Source organism: Martes martes (assembly GCF_963455335.1).
Source record: "Martes martes genome assembly, chromosome: 17".
NCBI lineage: Eukaryota > Metazoa > Chordata > Mammalia > Carnivora > Mustelidae > Martes > Martes martes.
The window spans coordinates 56,604,585-56,628,927 of NC_137905.1; the positions used below are offsets into that span (position 1 = coordinate 56,604,585).

General features: G+C 51.2%; 1 protein-coding gene across 1 annotated transcript; it reads left to right on the plus strand.

Moving 5' to 3' along the window:
* Positions 1-1,330: 1,330 nt before the first annotated feature.
* LOC308358442 (immunoglobulin superfamily member 1-like) lies at positions 1,331-24,213 on the plus strand (the record flags this gene model as incomplete). Its single annotated transcript, XM_080828621.1, is given in 19 exon segments — positions 1,331-1,364; positions 1,520-1,555; positions 1,733-2,020; positions 2,165-2,467; positions 2,690-2,986; positions 3,199-3,501; positions 3,830-3,880; positions 4,742-4,870; positions 5,572-5,624; positions 6,620-6,741; positions 14,251-14,419; positions 20,289-20,355; positions 20,358-20,405; positions 20,583-20,870; positions 21,014-21,316; positions 21,539-21,835; positions 22,047-22,349; positions 23,882-23,929; positions 24,020-24,213. Coding segments are annotated over 19 exon segments (3,333 nt in total).
* Positions 24,214-24,343: the final 130 nt, after the last annotated feature.

A 24,343-nucleotide genomic window follows, 5' to 3' on the forward strand; every position in this document is an offset into this window, starting at 1 on the left:
GAGACAATAGCTCAGTCCCTAGGGGGCCATCTTTGGAAGGCGGAGACAACACACAGCTCCCCGGGCATGCTGCCGCCCTGTGCTTACGGAGTGTCTGCAGAGGCTGTTGGTTTTGAGTGGAGTCCTGGACAAGAGAAGTCCTTGCAACGGGTCCAGGCTGCAGAAAGCCTGAGATTTATGATCCCAAAGATCCAGTGGTGTTTGGAGCTTCGGTGGCAGATGGGGTCAACATGGTTTGGCAGGGAACTATATAGATGAAGCACAGCACAGACGTTAAAGATTTTTGGAGCCACACTATGCCGATTCTGCAGAGAACTACTCTCCTTTGGCGAAGCAGCTCTGGGTTGCTCCCGGGCTTTAGGGGAGGCGGAGTGCTTGGCTGTGAGTCAGCACAAGGGTCCTCATGAGTGAAGGAGGGGGTCGGGGGCCAGAGATGAAGGCAGGGCGGCAAGGCCTATGGGCAGGGCACCCAGCTTGGAAAGGCAAGGGAACGGATTCGCCCCCAGGGGCTCCAGAAGGAGCACAGCCCCAGACACCTCGACTGTAACTCAAGGGTGTCCATGTTGGAATTCTGCCCTTCGGGACGATAAGATAATACGTCTCTGCTGCTTTAACCCACCAGCGTGGAGTGATAGGTTATGGCAAGAACGCAACGGGAGGGGCGCCTGGGTGGCTCAGTGGGGCACCTGGGTGGCTCAGTGGGTTAAAGCCTCTGCCTTCGGCTCAGGTCATGATCCCAGGGTCCTGGGATCAAGCCCCACATCGGGCTCTCTGCTCAGCAGGGAGGCTGCTTCCTCCTCTCTCTCTCTGCCTGCCTCTCCGCCTCCTTGTGGTCTCTCTCTGTCAAAAAAACAAAACAAAAAAAACGCAACAGGAAAATAATACACCAGACAGTCCTTTTTTGATGGGGCTTCTTTTTTGCTTTTAGTTTTCTGTTTTGCTAATCTGAACTCCACAAACTAGTTCGAATCAGACTAGTCCAGTCTAGTGTTTCTGGACCAGACAAAATGCAAACATTCAATAAAACCTGTTGAAGCTTGGTCCACAAGGGGAGTATCGGGCCAGGAAGACAGGTGTTCGTGGGTCGGGAGGAGCCTCAGACGTGGTCAGAAACATCTGCAAAGCCATTGCCTGCCCCAGCCTCAGCCCTGGGGAAATGACAGCCAGGCTGTTCCCCTTCCTGTGGGGCAGCTGACGTGACAAACCCGTGATGCGGAGGGCTGGCCTCCAAGGGCTGGCCTCCAAGACACCCACACTGTGTGTGTCTGTCTGTCCTGCGGTCACAGTGGGCCCTCCGTCTGCACAGTCGGAACCAGAGAGAGGAGACGCCATGACCCCCACCCTCACGGCCCTGTTCTGTCTCGGTGAGATCTGAGGAGGGGAGGGGACTCCCTGGTCTGGGAGGGACCCGCCCCACAGCCAAACCCTGGTCTGTCAGAGGCCCCAGGCTCAGAAGGCTCACGGGAGGAGGGGATCTGCTAGGATTCGGGGCACACCTCTCACAGGGACTCTCTTCCAGGGCTGAGTGTGGACCCCAGGACCCGAGCGCAGGCAGGTGAGTCTGTCACCAGAGGTCCCAGTCCCTCCAAATGGGGACAGGGGTCACCCACCAGGCAGTAGGGGATGGAGAAAAGCACCTCTGGACTGACCGAGGGGAATGTCTGGGGGTTTGGGGCTGAGCTGGGACCAGGGGGTGGGGAAGGTCTGTGTTCCAGCCTCTGCTTCCTTCCAGGGACCCTCCACAAACCCACCATCTGGGCTGAGCCAGGCTCTGTGATGCCCTGGGGGACATCTGTGACCATCTGGTGTCAGGGGAGCCTGGAGGCCCAGGAGTACCGCCTGCATAAAGAGGGAGAGTCAAGTGCCTGGGACACACAGAAGCCACTGGAGCCCAGGGACAAGGCCAAGTTCACCATCACGTACATGACAGATAGATATCCAGGAAGATATCGCTGTAACTACCTCAGTCCCACTGGCTGGTCAGAGCCCAGTGACCCCCTGGAGCTGGTGTTGGTGACAGGTGCGAGCCCACTCAGGGTCCCAGCCCCAGGCTCTGCCCTCAGGAAGGGGGTGGGCTCTCAGGGGTCTCCCTCACACAGCCCAGCCTGGGGATAATGTGGGGGGTCTGAGCTCCATTTAACACCAGCCCCTCCTCCTCTCCTAGGATCCCAGGGCAAACCCAGGCTCTCAGCCCTGCCCAGCCCTGTCGTGACCTCGGGAGGGAACGTGACCCTCCAGTGTGCCTCACGGACAGGATCCCACAGGTTTGTCCTGATGAAGGAAGGAGAGCGCCAGCCCTCCTGGACCCTGGACTCCCAGAGAGACCCCCGTGGGGGGACCCAGGCCCTGTTCCCTGTGGGCCCCGTGACCCCCAGCCTCAGGTGGTCGTTCAGATGCTACGGCTATTACAGCAACACCCCCCAGGTGTGGTCGGACCCCAGTGATCCCCTGGAGCTGCTGGTCTCAGGTGAGAAAGTCTGACTGTTGCCCCATCCGTGTTTTGAGGCACCAGACAGTTAACGGGGACTCTGCTCCCAGGGGAACCCCAATGAGAGGGTGGGTGAGGGGACCACGGGGACTCACAGGTCAGAGTCATTGGGGGTGATGGACAGTGAGACCCGGGATCAGGATGGGAGAAGGGAGGTTTGAAGAGAAGCAGCCCCTGACTTCCATGGCTGGTCTCTCCCAGGTGTGTCGGGGAAGCCCTCCCTCCTGACCCAGCAGGGCTCTGTAATGACCTCTGGACAGAGCCTGACCCTCCAGTGTCGCTCTGATGTCCGCTACGACAGATTCACTCTGTCCAAGGAGGGGGCACCTGACCTTGTACGGCGGATTGGCCGGCAGCTACAGGCTGGACTCTCTGGGGCAGACTTCCCCCTGGGTCCTATGAGACCCTCCCACGGGGGCCGGTACACCTGCTACGGTGGACACACCCTCTCCTCCAAGTGGTCGGCCCCCAGTGACCCCCTGGACATCCTGCTTGCAGGTAAGGGCTCACGGCATCAGTGAGGACCCCAGACTCTGCACAGGTCCTGCCAGGGGAGCCCCAGGTGGTGGCCAGGACCAGGGGTGTGGGGTCCCCAGGGAGAGAGAGACAGAGAGAGACAGGGGATGGGAAGGGACAGACTCGGAGGACACAGACAGACTCAGTTCTGAACAAGGGCTGGACAGCCCCTCACCCGCCCTTCCTCTCTCTAGGACAGCTGCCCTACACCCCCTCCCTCTCGGTGCAGCCGGGACCCATGGTGGCCCCAGGAGAGAATGTGACCCTGCTGTGTCAGTCACGGAGCTCTGTGGACACTTTCCTTCTCTACAAGGAGGGGGCAGCCGATTCCCCCCTGCGTCTTAGAGCACAGTACCGAGCTGGGCAGCACCAGGCTGAATTCCCCATGAGTCCTGTGACCTCAGCCCACAGGGGGACCTACAGGTGCTACAGCTCCGTCAGCAGCTCCCCCTACCTGTTGTCCCACCCCAGTAACCCCCTGGAGCTCCTGGTCTCAGGTGAGGGTCGCTGACCCTGTCCCCTCTGTGTCCCAACATGTCTTCAGGGCCCTGTGTCCAGGAGGTCTCTGGTCTAGGATGGGAGTGAGGGGCTCCAAGGGAGAGTCCGCAGAGGGGTCCACCCCGCACAGTGCAGGAGGGAAACAGAGTCTTCCCACCCTTGCCCGTTCCTTGCCCACAGCACCACAGCCCACAGCACCACCACACACAGCTCCATTGTCCCAGTGGAGGAGCTTGGGGGTCAGGGCACATGAGGAGGAAATGTGTGAGCAGAGACAGGGTCTCAGGGGAAGCTCCATCACCCCCCACACCCCTGTATTTTCCCCAGGACCCTCTATGGACCCCGGCCCCCCGACCACAGGGCCAGGCTCAGCAGATGGTGAGTCACAGGGGCCGCTGTCCAGGGGATTTTCTTCTAGGCTCTCAGAGATGCCAGGGGGATGAAAGGGCTCCGGGGCTCTGAGGCTTGTGGGGGGCGGGGGTGCCCAGTGGGAGAGGAGCAGCCAGATGCAGTGGGGAGCACGGCAGGCCCCGCACCTCACCCTTACTGACCCCAGGAGGCTCTGAGGGTGAGGGTCTCTGTCAGCCTTGGTGGGTGGGTCCATGGGGAGCTCTGAGCTGCCCCCTCAGTTCAGGGTCCTCTGGAGGTGCTGGCTGGCACATGCCCCTCCCCTATGTGGGCCTCAGTTTCCCCAAGTGTAAAGGAGAGAGTCATGGACCAGAGTAGATTTCCCAGCAAACCATGACTCCGGTCCTGGGAGAGGAGGGCTCACGGGGAAGACCCCCAGGTCGTGATCTACGGGGAGTTCTGTCCCTTTGCAGCAAAGACAGTGACATTGTAGGGGGAGGGGAGGGATGACAATGGCTGGGGGCATTCAGGTAATAAGGGGAATCTGGAAGGACCCTCCGCTCCAGAAGAAGATGCTGGGACAGGCCGGGCCCCAGATGAGGCGCCCAGAGCCCTGAGCTGGTGTCCTCACAGGGGACAGCATGAGGAGAACACAGGGAACCCACAGTTGGGTTCCAGTCCCAGCCCTGCCGCCTCCACGCTGGGCGACCTGAGACAGGTGAATGACCTCTCTGTGCCTCAGTTTTCTATCTGTGGAGTGGGCGGGAGGGGCAGCAGTCGTCTGCTGGGTGATCGTTGACGGGGTCAGAGCTGAGTGCACAGAACCGAGCAGGTGCCGGGCACACAGTAGGCGCTCAGGTAAATGGCATCACTGGCTCGTTCATGGTGCAGCTCCTGCCCGAGGTCCCCACTGGTACCTGTACGTCCTCATCGGGGCCTCGGTGGCCTTCGTCCTGCTGCTCGGTCTCCTCGTCTTCCTCCTGGTCCGACACCGGCGTCGGGTCAAAGGCAGGAAGCCAGGTGAGAAGGGAAGGGGGTGACAGGTCCCAGGGGCAGTGGCTGCCCCGTGGGCCGAGAGGGTGGGCTCAGGGCAGCGGCCAGAGAGAAACCAGAGTGGTGGGAAAGGCCAGCATAGAAGGACACCTGTGCAGAATCTCAACTCAGAGAATCTAGAAAGAAACCCCCAGGTCAGCCCCCACGAGCCAGTTGAAGGTACTTCCCTCCATTGAAACTGGGGAGATGGAGAAACACACAAACAGTATGTGTGAAGGGCGCCTTTCCCTGCAATCACATGGTTGGCGGAGGGGTGGGGGTCGTACCCTCCCAGCCCAGAGGGAGACTGATCCCCAACGTCCTTCAGGGCCTACAGACCCGGAGCCCAAGGACAGAGGCCTGCACGACAGGTAACTCCTGCCCGCAGTCCCCCAGACTCCCACCCACCTGCCCCCACTATGCCCCCCTAACACCTTGTCTCCTCCCCAGCTCCAGCCCAGCCGCTGCCGCCCAGGAGGAGAGCCTCTGTGAGAGGAAGGGGGCCGCCCTGGGTTGGGCTGGGAGGGTCTTGGGTAGGGGTTGAGGACTGAATTCCCACATGCCCCTCAGCCCACTGCGGAATCCTCGGGATGGCAGATGCCCTATCTGGGAGCAGGGCGGGGTCTGTAGCGCTGAGAGGAGGGCTCAGGGGACCTTGCCAAGAGACACACCCCATTCTGTCCCAGCAGACGCGGCCATGCAAGACATTCAGCCTGAGGAGGGGGTGGAGCTGGACCATCGGGTGAGACCCCCGCTCTCGTGCAGACCCCAGGGCCCTTGTGGTGCCAAACTGATCCAGTGGACACTTCCTTGTCCTCACACCACCCAGTCTCAGTAGTGTCCCTCAGAGGCCCTCACGCTCCTTGGGCACCCTTGGTCAGTCCACTGTGACCTCATGGGGCCTCCTCTGTGCTCCCCTTGTGTGGCTCCCCAAACACTGTCTGACTTTTGGTTGTTGGGGTGCATGCCCACGTCTCAGGAGGTAGCATGAAGAAATGATTCTCCCACTGGTCACTAAGCCCCTTCATTCATTCAACCAGCAAAAGACATAGGGAGCCCACCTAGTGCCAGGCCCCACCTAGTGCTGCCGGCATAGCTCTGAGCAAATCTGACCCACCCTCTGTGAGCTTGCCTTGTGGGTGGTAGACAATATGCACAGAAGTGGGCAGCATCCTTGAGGGCAACATGTGGCCAAGGAAAATAAAACAAGGGGAGGGAGCAGCAGGTGCAAAGGTCCTGAGGCAGCAACATGCTTTATCAGGAGCATGGCCCATGCAGCTGCAACCAAATGAGCAAGAAACACTGTCTGGAAGAGAACCAGAGCCAGAGTAAGAACCACACTCCCCAAGGCTCGGGAAGCCCCTGGAGAGTTCACCAGGAAAGTGACCTAATGGGCAGGAAAGTTCTGAAGCTTCGCTCTGGCAACCATGGGGAAAATTGTCTGAGGTGGTCGAGGGGAATCAAGGAGACAAACCTCCCCCTCACTGTCTGTCCGCAGCAGAACACACAAGATGAAGACCCCCAGGGAACAACGTACGCCCAGGTGAGCCGGTCAAGATCAAGACTCAGGTGGGGACTGGCCACGTCTCCTTCCCCCGTGTCGGAGGGACTGTTGGACTCGAAGGACAGACAAGCAGAGGAAGACGGACAGCTGGACTGTCAGGTGGGTCCCTTCTTCTCCAAGCCTCCAGACTCCCCCTCCTCAATCACAAGCCTCCCCTCTCTTCCCCACTGCAGGTTGCTGCATCTGACACTCCCCAGGATGTGACCTACGCCCAGCTGAACTGCTTGACCCTCAGACAGGAGACAGGTGCATCCCCTCCTTCCCAACCAGGGGAACCCCCAGCAGAGCCCAGCGTGTATGCTGCTCTGGCCATCCACTAGCCCAGGAGGGGCCCAGACCCCACACTCTGGGGAGGGGGACCACAGGGACCTTGGAAGGCACAGGAACCACCCACAGTGGGGGCCACCTAATGACGACCCCAGCCAGCCTGGACTCCTCACATGGACCAGTAAGAACTGCTGGGACCCTCTGGGAGTCACTGATTCTGCCATCAAAGATAGTAATACCCCTACGCTTTGGAAATCAAAGCAACAGGCTTCCCAATTACCCATGAATGGAATGAGAAAATCCAAAAGGAAACGAGAGAATGTTACACTGAAGGACAGTGTAAATGCTACACATCAAACCGCTGAAATGGGAAAAGAAGAACCGAGACGCCATCGATTAGAACAGAAAAGCCCAAAATAATTAATGACAGAACCTATTCTATCCAGAATTTGGAAAGAGAATAGCAAGTTATTCAAACAAAAGTAAAGACAAGACCTAGCTAGTAATGAGGACAAATTTAAAAATAGAGAAAAATCAATGAAGCTGAAAGTGCTCCTTTTTGTAAGCAATGGTCACATTTATAAATCCCAGCCACGAAAGCAAGAGGAGAGAGAGAGAGGGGGAGGAGGTACCATTAGCATTATGAGGATGGCGTCCCATCCTACAGACTTTATTTTTTTTTTCCTACAGACTTTAAATTTAGAATGGAACATTTTTAACTCTTTTATGCTGATATATGAGACAATGTAGATGAAATGGATAAAATTCTCAAAATAGAAGCTACTAAAATGATGGAAAAGTAGTAAATATGTATCACCTTATGAATACATTGAATGCATTGACTGTGATCAAACCATCCCCCAACTGAAGTATGTGGAAACAGAGAAATGGAGAGCAGAGGGGTGGCTGGCGGGGCTGCAGTGTGGAAATGGGGAGGTGTTGGTCAGGATTATAGGTAGAAGATGAACAAGGTCTCTACAGTTATAAGACCACAAGTTCTGGGGATCTCATGTACCACATCATGACCACAGCTCATAACACCGTATCCTATTCTTGAATGTTGCAAAGAGAGTAGATCTAAATGTTCTCACCACATACAAAAAAGGCAGATACAGTATGGCATGGAAGTGTGAGCTAATGGCATGGCGCGATAATCATTTTGTTATATTTGTGTCTGTTGAGGAAGCTTCATTGGCAATTTCCTCCAAACACTGATGCCCTTAGGAAACACACACACTCTCGTACCTGCATGAATAGAATGCATACATGCACACATGCATATTCACATGCACACACATACATGCAAACACTCACACACACGCATACACTCAAACACACACATGCATACACACAATGAAACTATACGTGCCCTTCCTGAGAATAAAAAAGAAGCAGTATTGTATCAGGCTAAGAAGAAATAGAAACCACTACCAGGCATGGGAATTCCAGACTGGAAAGGCACAGAAAGTTCCCTCACATAAACTCCGATGTGAATCTCTAAACAAAACGTTCACAGATGAGAGTCAGCAATGTATAAAAAGGACATTACATGATGACGGCACTGGATTTGGAGGGAGGGGAAGGCAGAGTAGCTGAAAATTTTAAAACTCAACCAATATAATGCAATACATTATCAGTATAAGTTAAAAATGACCTTCTCACAAACCAGAGGGGAGGGAGATCGGGAGATGGGTGAACAGGTGTACAAACTTCCAGTTACATAATAAAGGTTCCCCAGGGGTGTAAAATACAGCTTAGGGAATATAATCCATTATATTGTAATAATTTTTTGTATGATACATGATAACTGCACATCTTATAGTGAGCACTGCATAATGTATATAAATGTTGGCTCATTATGTTGGACTAATATATGTCAACTATAATTAAAAACTTAGCACTGGGTGTTGTACATAAACAATGAATCTTGGAACACTGAAAAGATAAAATAAAATTTTTTAAAAACCCTATGGAATTGAAGAAGACACAAAAAGATGGAAGACCATTCCATGCTCTTGGATCGGAAGAATAAACATTGTTAAAATGTCTATACTGCCTAGAGCAATCTATATTTTTAATGCCATTCCAATCAAAATTCCACCGGTATTTTTCAAAGAGCTGGAGCAAATAATCCTAAAATTTGTATGGAATCAGAAGAGACACCGAATTGCTAAGGAAATGTTGAAAGACAAAAATAAAACTGGCGGCATCACGTTACCTGATTTCAAGCTTTACTACAAAGCTGTGATCACCAAGATAGCATGGTACTGGCATAAAAACAGACACATAGACCAGTGGAACAGAGTAGAGAGCCCAGATATGGACCCTCAACTCTATGGTCAAATCATCTTCGACAAAACAGGAAAAAATATCCAGTGGAAAAAAGACAGTCTCTTCAATAAATGGTGCTGGGAAAACTGGACAGCTATATGCAGAAGAATGAAACTCGACCATTCTCTTACACCATACACAAAGATAAACTCGAAATGGATAAAAGACCTCAACGTGAGACAGGAATCCATCAGAATCCTCGAGGAGAACATAGGGAGTAACCTCTTTGATATCAGCCACAGCAACTTCTTTCAAGATATGTCCCCAAAGGCAAAGGAAACAAAAGTGAAAATGAACTTTTGGGACTTCATCAAGATCAAAGCTTCTGCACAGCAAAGGAAACAGTCAACAAAACAAAGAGGAAACCCACGGAATGGGAGAAGATATTTGCAAATGACAATACAGACAAACGGTTGATATCCAGGATCTATAAAGAACTCCTCAAACTCAACGCACACAAAACAGACAATCATATTAAAAAATGGGCAGAAGGCATGAACAGACACTTCTCCAATGAAGACATACAAATGGCTATCAGACACATGAAAAAATGTTCATCATCACTAGCCATCAGGGAGATTCAAATTAAAACCACATTGAGATATCACCTTACACCAGTTAGAATGGCCAAGATTAGCAAGACAGGAAACAACGTGTGTTGGAGAGGATGTGGAGAAAGGGGAACCCTCTTACACGGTTGGTGGGAATGCAAGTTGGTGCAGCTACTTTGGAGAACAGTGTGGATTCCTCAAGAAATTAAAAATAGAGCTTCCCTATGACCCTACAATTGCACTACTGGGTATTGACCCCAAAGATACAGATGGAGTGAAAAGAAGAGCCATCTGTACCCCAATGTTTATAGCAGCAATGGCCACGGTCGCCAAACTGTGGAAAGAACCAAGATGCCCTTCAATGGATGAATGGATAAGGAAGATGTGGTTCATATACACTATGGAGTATTATGCCTCCATCAGAAAGGATGAATACCCAACTTTTGCAGCGACATGGATGGGACTGGAAGAGATTATGCTGAGTGAAATAAGTCAAACAGAGAGAGTCAAGTATCATATGGTTTCACTTATTTGTGGAGCATAACAAATAATATAGAGGACAAGGGTAGATGGAGAGGAGAAGGGAGTTGAGGGAAATTGGGAGGGGAGGTGAGCCATGAGAGACTATGGACTCTGAAAAACAACCTGAGGGTTTTGAAGGGGCGGGGGGTGGGAGGTTGGGGGAACCAGGTGGTGGGTGTTAGGGAGGGCACGGATTGCATGGAGCACTGGGGGTGGTGCAAAAACAATGAATACTGTTACACTGAAAAGAAATTTAAAAAAAGAAAAGAAAAAAGCCCCTATGGAATAAGAAGAATTAAAACATAAGAAATAATTTTAGCAGATGCAGACAAAGCTTTTGATAAAACACACCAGCATTTCATAATGAAAACAAAAACTCAGCAGAAATAAAAAGGTGTTTTCTTCCATTTGTGAAGGCATGATTAGCAATTAGTATCTGGATATCATCTTTTAAGGTGGGAACCCCCTTACACCATAGGTGGGAATGCAAGCTGGTGCAACCACTTTGGAAAACAGTATGGAGGTTCCCAAAAAAGTTAAAAATAGAGCTACCCTACCACCCAGCAATTGCACTACAGGGTATTTACCCTGAAGATACAGATGTAGTGAGAAGAAGGGCCATATGCACCCCAATGTTCATAGCATCGATATTCACAATAGCCAAACTGAGGAAGGAACTGAGATGCCCTTCAACAGAGGAATGGATTAAGAAGATGTGGTTCATATACACAATGGAATATTACTCAGCCATCAGAAAGGATGAATACCTACCAGTTACATAAGCATGGATGGGACTGGAGGGGATTATGCTGAGTGAAATAAGTCAAGCAGAGAAAGGCAATTATCATATGGTTTCACTGATATGAGGAACATAAAGGATAGCATGGAGGACGTTAGGAGAAGGAAGAGGAAAATAAAGGTGGTGGTGGGAATCAGAGGGTGAGATAAACCATGAGAGACTCTGGACTCTGGGAAACAAACTGAGGGTTTCAGAGGGTAGGGGTTTGGGGTAATGGGTTAGCCTGGTGATGGGTATTGAGGACAGCATGTGTTGCAGCGAGCACAGGACTGTATGTATATGCAAACAATGAATCATGGAACACTCTATCAAAAACAAATGAAGTACTGTACAGTGACCAACATGACATAATAAAAAAATTATATATAAATATAAAAAATATATGTATATATGCATATATAAATAATATGAATGTGAGAACTTAAATTCCTTCCCTCTGTGATGGGGAATGATCCAAGTATGTTTCTTTTGAGCATTTGCATTCAGCACAGCAATCAATTCGTAATTGGAGGTACCAACTAATTAAATGAAACAAAAAAAAAGGATAAGCACTGAAATGGGTAGAATAATACTTGTATTGCCCCAAAATTTCACAGTTTTGAACATAACTAATGAATCACTGAACATTGTATAAAAAACTAATGATGTACTATACCTTGACTAATTGAATTTATATTAAAAATAAATAAAATAAAAAATAATATAAAGATGAATTGCCCAAATTGAAAAGGAGAGGAGGAGATGAACCATGAGAGACTGTGGACTCCCAGAAACAAACTGAGGGTTTTGGAGGGGAGGAGATGGGGGGTTAGGTAAGCCTGGTGGTGGGTACTAAGGAGGGCATTAATTGCATGGCGCACCGGGTGTGGTGCATAAACAATGAATCTTGGAACACTAAAAAAAAAAAAAAACTAAATTAAAAAAAAAAAACCAAAAATGAAAAGGAGTTTTCCAGATTCACTATGTACATGGTCAATATTTAGAAGTCAATTGCATTTAGAATTCTGGTTGTGAATGAAGATGATGTAAATGAATGTTTCCCTATTCCTTGACTTTATACCTGTTAGACTCTATTTGTACTTCTGACTCCAGAATTTTAAGATAATCTATTTATATTGTTTAAAGACACCAAGTTTGTGGTCATTTGTGACAGCAGCAGTTGGAAGCTAATTCAATGACTTCAATATTCCTTGGATTAGTGTTTGTGTTGTACATTTTTCTTTCTCCTACTTTGTTATTTAATTTATTTTTTTAAAGATAGGGTAATTCATGTTTTTTAAAAAGATTTAATTAATTTATTTGACAGACAGAGATCGCAAGTAGGCAGAGAGGCAGGCAGAGAGAGAAAGGAAGGGAAACAGGCTCCCTGCTGTGCAGAGAGCCTGATATGGGGCTTGATATGGGGCTCAATCCCAGGACCCTGGGATCATGACCTGAGCCAAATGCAGAGGCTTTAACCCACTGAGCCACCCAGCCACCCCTCTCCTACTTTTCTTAATGTGGTTGAATATACAGAACATAAAATTTACCATTTTACCCATTACTAAGATATATAATTCAGTGGCATGAACTACATTACCAAGTTAGACAATCATCACCGCTATCCATTTCTAGAACATTCTTAATATCCCAATGGAGAGCCCCTACCCATTACATAATTACTCACATGTGCTTTTGCCATCAGCCCCTGTCAATCTCTGCTCCAATTCCTGTCTCTTGGATTTGCCTATTCAGGTCACATAAATGGAGTCACACAAGATGTGACGTCTCTGTCTGAATTTTTTTTTTTACTTAGCATAGTGTTTTTGAGGTTCATCCACATTGTTCATTCTTTTACTTTTAACCTATTTACATCATTACATTTGAAGTGAATTTCTTATAGACACAAATAGTAGAGTCTTGCTTAGAGTTGTTTTTCTTTTTTTTTTCCCAGATAAAATATTTATTTTATTTGTCATCTTTTATATTTAGAGTGCATATTTTAGAATGATTTTGCAAGAGGGTAAATAATATATAGATTACTTCATACAAAATATTTTGACATTTTGGTAATAGCCTAAAAAATGCCTATATAAATGTATACATATACAAATGCCTACAGAAATGTAAAATATCCATGGTGCAGCTTTCATTTCAGTTCATTTATCCAAATTTAATTTGTATATTCATTATTTACATCATTTTGAAAAGGTAATGTATATTTTGCTGTAACAAAAATATTTGGATTCTATTTTTCCTTTCCTGCAGTACTTTCTTTTTTTTTTCTTTTTTTTCACATTTTTTTTAAAATTTATTTTCACCATAACAGTATTCATTGTTTTTTCACCACACCCAGTGCTCCATGCAATCTGTGCCCTCCCTAATACCCACCACCTGGTTCCCCCAACCTCCCACCCCCCGCCCCTTCAAAACCCTCAGGTTGTTTTTCAGAGTCTGTAGTCTCTCATGGTTCACCTCCCCTTCCAATTTCCCTCAACTCCCTTCTCCTCTCCATCTACCCTTGTCCTCTATATTATTTGTTATGCTCCACAAATAAGTGAAACCATATGATACTTGACTCTCTCTGTTTGACTTATTTCACTCAGCATAATCTCTTCCAGTCCTGTCCATGTTGCTACAAAAGTTGGGTATTCATCCTTTCTGATGGAGGCATAATACTCCATAGTGTATATGGACCACATCTTCCTTATCCATTCATCCGTTGAAGGGCATCTTGGTTCTTTGCGCTATAGTTGTTTTTCTTGAACCCATCCTACAATCTTTCTCTTTTAAGTGTTGTGTTTAGACCGCTTACATATAATGTAAATACTGAGGAGTTGTTATTAGATCACCGTTTTATTTTTGCTTCTCCCCTCTTTTGTTTGTCCTACTATTTTCATTATCTGCCTTTTCTTGGCTTTAAGAAATCTTTTCAGGAATCCAATTGAATATCCTTATTGGAGTTTTAACTATACCTCTTGGGTGCTGTTACATGGTAATCTAGATATTATCATGTGCATACCTAATGTAACACAGTCAAGTTAGAATTAGTATTTTACCTCTTCAAGTAAAATGTAGGAACCATAAAACATCTAAATGACTGTATCCTCAAACCTTTACATTGTAGTAGTCATATGTATGACACTTTCAGGATGTGTCAGACCCTGTGGGACAAGGCACAGATGGGTAGGCCCTCCCCAGAAAACTTCCTTCAGCCCAAGAACCCCACTCGGCAGCTGGGGGACACAGAAGAGCGGGGCTGATAATGACCAACGTGGGAGGGCCCTTGGGGTTACAAGTGTGGAAATGAGAGGAGAAGGGCACCCTTACAACTCTCCCTCTGATTCCTTTCTAGGGGCCTCCCCAAACCCTTCATCTGGGCTGATCTCAGCCCCATGGCCACCAAGGGGAGCCCTGTGACCATCGGGGGACAGGTGACACTGCAGGCTGATGTCTACACTCTGTATAAAGAGAGGGTCTCTGAAACCTTCTTCATGAAGACCTCCCAGGATTCCAGCACCAAGGCCAGTTTCTCCTTTGCATCCATGAACTCACATGATTCCGGGTGATACCAGTGTGTATATCAGAGCAGGAATAGCTGGCCACAGCAGGGTGACCTTCTGTCCCTGGTGGTGACAGGTAAGGGCAGGAGCTAGCCCCCTCCCACTGGCATGCCTTCTTCAAGCATAAGGGATGAGACTGTGGCCTCAGGAGGATCTCATGCTCACAGTCCACACCAGGGATAGGTGGGTAATAGCACACTACGTCCTTCTGCCTCAGGAGTGTAGACTACAGCTCTTTTTGTTCATTTCCTACCAATCACTCTATCTAGATGGCAAACTGAATGAGTAATGGGATTTATGTTAATTGTGGTAATCCCTCCTCCTAGACAGATTGCAGAGACCCCACCATGTCACTCTTTAAAATAAAAATGCCCAGATTGAAGAATAGCACGTGCTGTGGAAATATATAATCCCAAGTCAGGGACCAGAAGGAGTTGGCTGATGTGCGGGTATGAACAGGCAGACCCTGCTTTTCACTCCTCCACCTTCCTGATTCTCAGGACAAAATGAAGCCTCACATGTTTATTTTTGCCTCCTCATTAGATGGAAGGTGAGACGCTGGAGATGCTCACCTCAAGGGATTGAGATGGTATTAGTTAGTTTCAGGAACTCCCTCTAGATGAGGGGAAGGAATACTTAGGCATTCCTATGTCTCCTCAACCACAGGCTCTATATCTGACTCTCCGGTGTAGCTGATACCCTCAGACAATCACAAAACAAGTCAGACTCCAAGAGAGGTGAGTGAGGAGGAATTGTGGGTTATGTGCCTGGGGTCAGAGGGTCACATCCTGTCAAAGGTGCTGTTGACCCCAGTGGACATGCAGGGATCCCTGGGTGATTTCAGTCTGCCCTGACCACTGCAATCTCTAGCCTCAAACAGCCAGGATTACACAGTGGAGAATCTCATCCAGATGGGCATGTCTGCTGTGATCCTGATGGTTCTTGGGTGCTGCTCTTTCAAGCACCGCAGTCACAGAAGACCCCAAGATGCAGCCAGGAGATAAATCTAAGAGAGAAGACTGACCATTCAGCAAGGTAGATCCTCACCACTGAGTGGGGTAAATTCTGGAAGAAGATCTGCAGCATCACACTGAAGGAACCGTGTGTTGAGAACGTCTGGAGGAGTAAAAATGGTTTGCATGTAGGAAATGTGTGGAGAGAACATTTCTTGCTTGTAGAGGACTTCTGTGCCATTAAGCTGGTAATTTCCTCTCTACCAATATTGATTATCCCTGACTGGTCCCTGCCTTTCTCACTCCCATGACATGAGACTGCATTCATGTTCCAGGTGTGGACCCACACCTACACACGCCCTCACAGGCTGGTCCACCTCTCTCTATATATACACATTCTCCTTTTTGTTAACCACATCCTTTGAAGTGTACTTCTGTTCCTTACAGAACACAAAATCTGGTTTTGAATCACTGAATAGATGGGGTAAAAATAGGGTCTACTTGGAAACAGATGATGGAAGACCATTCCCTAAACCCTCTCTGGACTCATAGAGCTCTTCTCTGTTTGTCTGATGAGACCTGGCAGAGTTTTCCAGAAATACCATCCGCTTGAGGGAACTCAGGGGTGTTTGAAGGGACAGCCTGGTGGTGAGCTGCTACACTGACTCTAAGAAATAATCCATTTTTAAAAAGTTGTCCTTCATGGCATTTCACCTTTTCTTTACTGTAAATACACCCATCATGGCCAATATCAAGTACCTCCATGAAGGCACTGTGTGCCCAGGTAGGAGTCATGGATACACTGTCCTTCACATGTGAGTGTGATCCAGCTACTGGCACACCTCACTGGTGGCCCCAACATGCTTGTATGCCTTCTCCTATTTTACTTTTCCCCTTTTGTTTCTAAGTAGACTCCAGGCCCAGCATGGAGCCCAACACAGGTCCTGTAACACGAACCTGAGATCAAGACCTGAGCCAAGATTATGAGTTGGATGTTTAATGGACTGAGCCACCCAGTGACCCCTCCTTCTATTTTAACCATTTATTTTATTTATTTGAGAGAGATAGAGAGAGAGAGTAGGGGGAGGGGACGATGGTGAAGCAGAGGGGAAGGGAGAGAGTCTCAACCTGACTCACCTCTGGGCATGTTCACCGACACAGGGCTCAATCTCAAGTCACTGAGATCATGATCTGAACCAAAACCAAGAGTCAGACACGTCACTGAATCACCCACCAATGTGCCCCTTGTTCTGGTGCCCAGAGTCTCCTTGGACTTGGGAATGTGGGCCCTGCTGACCCTTTTGCCTTTCTCCCTTCACAATCCCATGGATGAGTAAGCATTCTTCACTCATCATTCCTTACGTGTGTTTTCCCCAAATCTCTATTTTTCTTCTGCTCAAAAGTCAGCTTCCATCAACTTCCTTCACTCCGCCAGAAGATATGGAAACATAGATTTCCTGGACACTTCCATGAACACCAGCACCTGCCTGTTTTGTCTCCATCTGTAAAACACCTGACTATTGGCCAATGCAACTGTTGCCTGACACCCTCCCCACTCTTCTCCTTCTGGAACTCACAGTACCCAGTGTCCCTCCTGTTCTCCAGCTATCTGCATGCTTTCCTCTCAGTCTGTCTGTTTTGCACCCGACAAAGCGTCCTCAGCATTGTCTTCCAGTTTCGCGTTCTGCCCTTCAGCTGTCTTCTCATAGATGAAACAAGTACTTGCATTCTGTTGTATCAAGGACTTACTTATTTATTTATTTTTATTATGTCCACTTAGCCAATATATAGTACTACATGTTGGCTATGTTTTTTTTTTTAATTTTTATTTCTTTTCAGTGTAACAGTATTCATTGTTTTTGCACCACACCCAGTGCTCCATGCAATCCGTGCCCTCCCTAATACCCACCACCTGGTTCCCCCAACCTCCCACCCCCGCCCCTTCAAAACCCTCAGGTTGTTTTTCAGAGTCCACAGTCTCTCATGGTTCACCTCCCCTTCCAATTTTCCTCAACTCCCTTGCTTCTCAGATGTCCTCGCCGGGGTGGGAATTCACTGCCCCTTGCCAGTGGGCTAGGCTCAGGGTAAGCTGGTCCTCTGTGTGCCTTTTTTCCCCTGAAGGCTTTCTGTGGCTCTTTAGAGGATCAAAATAAAAATGGCTGTGCCCCGATCTGCAGCCCAGAGCTGAAAAGACTGTGGTCCCCTCCCTTTAGTGAACCCCCTGGGATAAAAGGTCCTGACTTTTATGTGTGCCAAACTCAGCAGACTCCTGCAGTGCACGCCCACAGTGATCCTTCTGGAGAACGTCGAGGGTCCCACGATACTGCCCTTTGTAGGGTACCGGAACTGAGAGCAGTCACCGTATGGAGCACACAAGTTCTGCTCCTCCTTGGGGAAGGCAGAGGTTGGCGCTGTACTGTCCTTTACTGGGCTGTCACCCTCAGAGCTGTTGCCCAGTTGGGAGTGGACCCATTTTGCCCATCCCGGAGGATGGTGGAATGTCCCCATGTCCCAGTCCTCTGCAGGGTGCCCAGGCTGAGAGCAGTCCCCCCAGTTGGCACAGCTCGGGGTTTATGGTGAATCAAGCTGAGAGTCCTCTCCCCACCCCCCCAGGCTCACTGACCATAACCAGTTTCCCTGCTCCACTCCTTGGGAACTCTACCAGCTCAGGCACTACGTTATTTTTGAGGCTCCTGGGATCCAGAGACCACACTGACCCACCTAGAAGTCTGCCTGTTTCATCCCAAGAGCCCCTTTCAGGCAGCCATATCTCTCACTGGAGGAGATTTCTAAGGGTTCATATTTTGCCCTCGGGGCTATAACACTTTTTGGTGGAGGACACATGGAGGCTCCTGCCCCCCCTCCATTTGTCTTTGGTTTCTCCCCTCAGATTCACGTCTCTGGACATCCCACCTTGCAAAAAGCGCTCACTTCTCTACTTGTAGAGTTCCAGGTATGTTTTTTGCTTGGATCTCAGGTTGAATTCATGGTGTGCAGAATGGATTGATAGTTATGTAGCTAAATTCAAGGGACCGGATGAGACGGGGCCCCCCACTCTCCCACCATCTTGTCTCTTCCCTTCAATATTTCACGTTCTTAGTGCAAAATGAGTTTCCCACATTCCTGCTGCTCCACGGCCTGGACGATGACGGACCACTCTGCACACAGTCTTCCATAACACTGCTTACATATCGGGGTCACTCTCTGATGTCCACTCCTGTTGGACACTCACCTCCCACACCCCTGAGTTCCAGAGACAGTTGCTTCCAGAGCTGCCCTGATTTCAGGACTGTAAGGGGTGGATGGTCCCTGTCACCCTGCCCTGTAGCATCCTCTCTCCGAACTTAACGTCTGAGCAGGGATGCGTCCATCAGGGATGGCTCCCATGGGAACTGCACACCCACCCATGGGCAGACGCCAGTGGAGGGTGGGTCCACGGGACAGAACCATTCCACACACACACAGAGGGGATGTGGCTCAGGCTGACCTCTGGGCTGGGTCAGAGGGCAGAGACATGCCAGCACCCACCCCACACATGGTGGAGGGTCACGCTGATTCCACAGTCACCCAGAAACTCGACACCCTTCCTGCCTGTGAGAATGTGGCAACTCTTCTGGCCACACAGAGGCAGAAATCATATTTGAGCACCCTCAGCTGGATCCCAGGCTCTGCTGGTCACTCAGCTTTCGTCTCTGTTCTGCTGGGGTCCGTCTCAATTCCAGAAACTCTTGTTTCTTATTTCCTGCAAAACGCTATTGTAAACCATTTCAGAAACATCACCAGTAGCATTTCTCATCTGTAGGGATGCACAGGGTCTCTCGGGGACAGGCATCTCTGGTCCACCCTGATTGTGGGGTCTGACACATGGACCTCTTGTGTCTCAGCCACACCCCTCTTAATCAGGTCAGGAAACTGTCAATGACTGATCACAACCACGAGGCAGGTCCCCCTGACCCCACAACCACTTTGAGTGGGGTTCAGGACAGCATGCTACCTGGTGATGTGCACAAGGTCACCAGGGCAGTGGACACGGCAGTAGTATTCACACGAGAATCAGCTTTCTTCCCCAAATCACAGCACTCACCCATGAACTGCCCCCTACAGCTCTCAGAAAGGACCACAGTGTGGGAAGGATGTCTCTGCCCCTGGATCAAGGGACAGAGGAGCCAGCAGGGGACTCAGAGGTGTGCCCCCTGGAAGGGAAAGTGGACAGACTCAGAGGAAAATAGAGAAGTCCACCAGGCTGTGCAGAAAGAAAGCCCATGCTCCAGGGCCAGGAGAGGGGCTGTGTTTCCTTCCGTATTTGCCCCTATTCCTCCTCTAGCCTCATTGCCACCATGATTTCATCCTGAGCCGAGCAGATGTGTCACAGGTGTGTCGGTGCTGACATGACCTCTGCAGGGCAGCAGGAACCGCATTCTTTGCAGCATTCCTGGGGTCTGGGGACCCTCTCCATGGAGGGGACCCCGGATGTGCTGAGGAAGAAGGCGACCCATGGGGCAGGCTCTGGGAGGGAAGGACCTGCCCTGGTCTCCTCACCTGGATGCGGCACCTCAGGAAGCCATGGGGTCCACCCGCTGCACCGTCATGGACACCAGAGCCAGGCTGGGCTGGGGTAGGGGCTGTTCCCCTTCCTGTGGGACTGCAGACGTGACAACCATGTGACAGGCAGGACAGGCCTCCATGTGGCCACACCCTGTGGTTTTGTCTGTCCCACAGTCACAGTGGGGCCTCCGTCTGCACAGCCTGAACCAGAGAGAGGAGACGCCATGACCCCCACCCTCACGGCCCTGTTCTGTCTCGGTGAGATCTGAGGAGGGGAGGGGACTCCCTGGTCTGGGAGGGACCCGCCCCACAGCCAAACCCTGGTCTGTCAGAGGCCCCAGGCTCAGAAGGCTCACGGGAGGAGGGGATCTGCTAGGATTCAGGGCAAACCTCTCACAGGGACTCTCTTCCAGGGCTGAGTGTGGACCCCAGGACCCGAGCGCAGGCAGGTGAGTCTGTCACCAGAGGTCCCAGTCCCTCCAAATGGGGACAGGGGTCACCCACCAGGCAGTAGGGGATGGAGAAAAGCACCTCTGGACTGACCGAGGGGAATGTCTGGGGGTTTGGGGCTGAGCTGGGACCAGGGGGTGGGGAAGGTCTGTGTTCCAGCCTCTGCTTCCTTCCAGGGACCCTCCCCAGACCCACCATCTGGGCTGAGCCAGGCTTTGCGATCCCCTGGGGGACATTTGTGACCATCTGGTGTCAGGGGAGCCTGGAGGCCCAGGAGTACCGCCTGCATAAAGAGGGAGAGTCAAGTGCCTGGGACAGACAGAAGCCACTGGAGCCCGGGGACAAGGCCAAGTTCTCCATCACGTACATGACAGATGGATATGCAGGAAGATATCGCTGTAACTACCTCAGTCCCACTGGCTGGTCAGAGCCCAGTGACCCCCTGGAGCTGGTGGTGGTGACAGGTGCGAGCCCACTCAGGGTCCCAGCCCCAGGCTCTGCCCTCAGAAGGGGGTGGGCTCTCAGGGGTCTCCCTCGCACAGCCCAGCCTGGGGATAATGTGGGGGGTCTGAGCTCCATTTAACACCAGCCCCTCCTCCTCTCCTAGGATCCCAGGGCAAACCCAGCCTCTCAGCCCTGCCCAGCCCTGTCGTGACCTCGGGAGGGAACGTGACCCTCCAGTGTGCCTCACGGACAGGATCCCACAGGTTTGTCCTGATGAAGGAAGGAGAGCGCCAGCCCTCCTGGACCCTGGACTCCCAGAGAGACCCCCGTGGGGGGACCCAGGCCCTGTTCCCTGTGGGCCCCGTGACCCCCAGCCTCAGGTGGTCGTTCAGATGCTACGGCTATTACAGCAACACCTCCCAGGTGTGGTCGGACCCCAGTGACCCCCTGGAGCTGCTGGTCTCAGGTGAGAAAGTCTGACTGTTGCCCCATCCGTGTTCTGAGGCACCAGACAGTTAACGGGGACTCTGCTCCCAGGGGAACCCCAATGAGAGGGTGGGTGAGGGGACCACGGGGACTCACAGGTCAGAGTCATTGGGAGTGATGGACAGTGAGACCCGGGATCAGGATGGGAGAAGGGAGGTTTGGGGAGAAGCAGCCCCTGACTTCCACGGCTGGTCTCTCCCAGGTGTGTCGGGGAAGCCCTCCCTCCTGACCCAGCAGGGCTCTGTAATGACCTCTGGACAGAGCCTGACCCTCCAGTGTCGCTCTGATGTCGGCTACGACAGATTCGCTCTGTCCAAGGAGGGGGCACCTGACCTTCTACGGCGGATTGGCCGGCAGCTACCGGCTGGGCTCTCTGGGGCAGACTTCCCCCTGGGTCCTGTGAGACCCTCCCATGGGGGCTGGTACACGTGCTACGGTGGACACACCCTCTCCTCCGAGTGGTCGGCCCCCAGTGACCCCCTGGACATCCTGCTCTCGGGTGAGATCCCACAGCGTCAGTCTGGACCCCAGATTCTGCACAGGTCCTGTCAGGGGACCCCCAGGTGGTGGTGACTGGCACCATGTGTGTGGGGTCCCCGGAGAGAGAGACAGAGAGAGAAGGGGGATGGGAAGGGACAGACTTGGAGGACACAGACAGACTCTGCAGGGCAAGGTCTGGACAGCCGCTCACCCGCCCTTTCTCTCCCTAGGACAGCTGCCCTACACCCCCTCCCTCTCGGTGCAGCCGGGACCCATGGTGGCCCCAGGAGAGAATGTGACCCTGCTGTGTCAGTCACGGAGCTCTGTGGACACTTTCCTTCTGTCCAAGGAGGGGGCAGCCCATCCCCCCCTGCGTCTTAGATCAAAGTTTCGAGCTGGGCAGCACCAGGCTGAATTCCCCATGAGTCCTGTGACCTCAGCCCACGGGGGGACCTACAGGTGCTACAGCTCCATCAGCAGCTCCCCCTACCTGTTGTCACACCCCAGTGACCCCCTGGAGCTGCTGGTCTCAGGTGAGGGGCCCTGACCCTGTCCTGTCTGAGCTCTGTCAGCTCAGGACACACGTCTCAGGAAAGCCTGACACAGTAACAAACATGGGGGTCACGGGGGCTCCACAGAGGAGGGTCCTGCCCTGGAGAGGTTGGGAAGATCCACAGTGTGCACCCGGGTCCCCCATCCTGCAGTCTCAGCAGAGTAAGGAGTAGGGGCTACGTGGGGGGTGAGTGAGGACAATCGTGAGAAGACAGCACCTCCCACTCACCTCCTGTCCCTCCATAGCAGAATCTGATGGTGGTGTCAGCCTCATGGGACACTCTCCTGGACAGAAGCCTCCCCACCTGCGGGCACAGCTCTGCTGACCTGTCATGTTCACCTGGGGGCCTACATGCCCCTCGGTGCACACCTGAGACCCAGGAGGGGCCAAGCCTGGGTCACGGGAGTCCCCAGGGAGGCTGCACCCTGTGTCCATGTGCACTGGTGTCCTCTCTCCTTTTTGTGTGGACGCTGGTCCAGTGTTCCTGTGTCTGCTTCTCACACCTTCTAGAGCAGCACCTGCAGATGATGATGAAGGGAACTCAGGTGACAGGGACGCCAGACTCAGAAACCAGTCCTCCTTCTCCTGTGTGCATTGGGGTTAGACTGCATTCACCCGGTCCTTGTGGGGCACAAGCTCTGGGCACTCCCCAGTCTTAGCACGTTTTCAATGAGTCTCATTTATTTTTTTGTTCATTTATTTATTATTTATTTGTTTATTTACTTATGTAGCTCTTCTTCCCATCTCGATCCACACTGCATGCAGGCAATAACGGTGTTCCTATGACCCAGTGACTGACCATCACCTTTTGTGGTTACATATTTATATGCCTGTTTTAGATGTGTGCACACAGATCTCTCTCTCCCTCTCTCTCTCTCTCTGTGTGTGTGTGTGTGTGTGTGTGTGTGTGTGTGTGTGTGTCTGGCACTGTGGGTATCTGTAAGTACATGAAGAATGAGTTAATGAACATAGCCAAGGAGGGATACTGTAAGTACAGAATAAAGTGCAGACCCTGAGGGAAGGGAGCTGGTTGACATGGAGAGACAGGGACCCGGCCCCAGACATCATCCCTTCTGTGCTCCTGACAGTCAGGAGCCCCTGGCACCAGCCCCTCGTCCATGGATGCTGCTGGTCCTCAGCTACTGAATAAATGGGAACTGTCATCTGCAAGGACATGTATCCAGGAGGTCTTGTGTCCCAGAGAGAATAGAGAACATGCGAGGACATGATGATTTCTGTGCTGGAGGCCATTTTTCTCTGCAACCCTGAGCTGTGGGGTACAGCCAGAATCTATCCCAAGTGACTCAGAAGGAATTTCTGAAATGAAAGAGAACAAGGAGGCTGAAGGAATCCAGTGAAGAGAGCAGAGGAAAGCCCCCTAGTGCAGAGAAGGGCTGGTTCCGGAACTGTACAAAAACTACATAGTGACAGGCTGAGGGATAGAGACACAGAGCAGAGGACAGGCTGGTCGGGGGTTTCAGGTTCCTTCCATCTGCTTCGGTCTTCCTGCAGAAGCAGCTGGCACTGTGAGTCCACCCCAAAACACCTCAGACCCCAGCAGTGGTGAATAGGAGGAAGTCCCAGTGATGGTTCTGGTGTGGAGGGGTGGGGTCCTGTCTGGGGAAGCAGGTCCCCTGGGTGGACATGCAGGATATGGGGGATTTGGGTCCACCCTGACCTCTGCAACCTCTCTGTCCTCATTCCTAGCCTCGGACCCCAGAGATTACACGGTGGAGAATCTGACCCGCATGGGCGTGGCTGCCTTGATCCTGGTGGTCCTCGGGATTCTGCTGCTGGAGGCTCAGCACAGCCAGAGAAGGACCCCAGATGCAGCCAGGAGCTAAACACGAAGGGGAACAAAGCCACCATTCCATGTGGCAGAGCTGTGGGCATGCATCCCAGGTGCCCAGAGGGATCTAGAGGAAAGCCTGCAGCTCGCGCTCCCTGATCCGTCTGCTGACAACATCGAGGGGA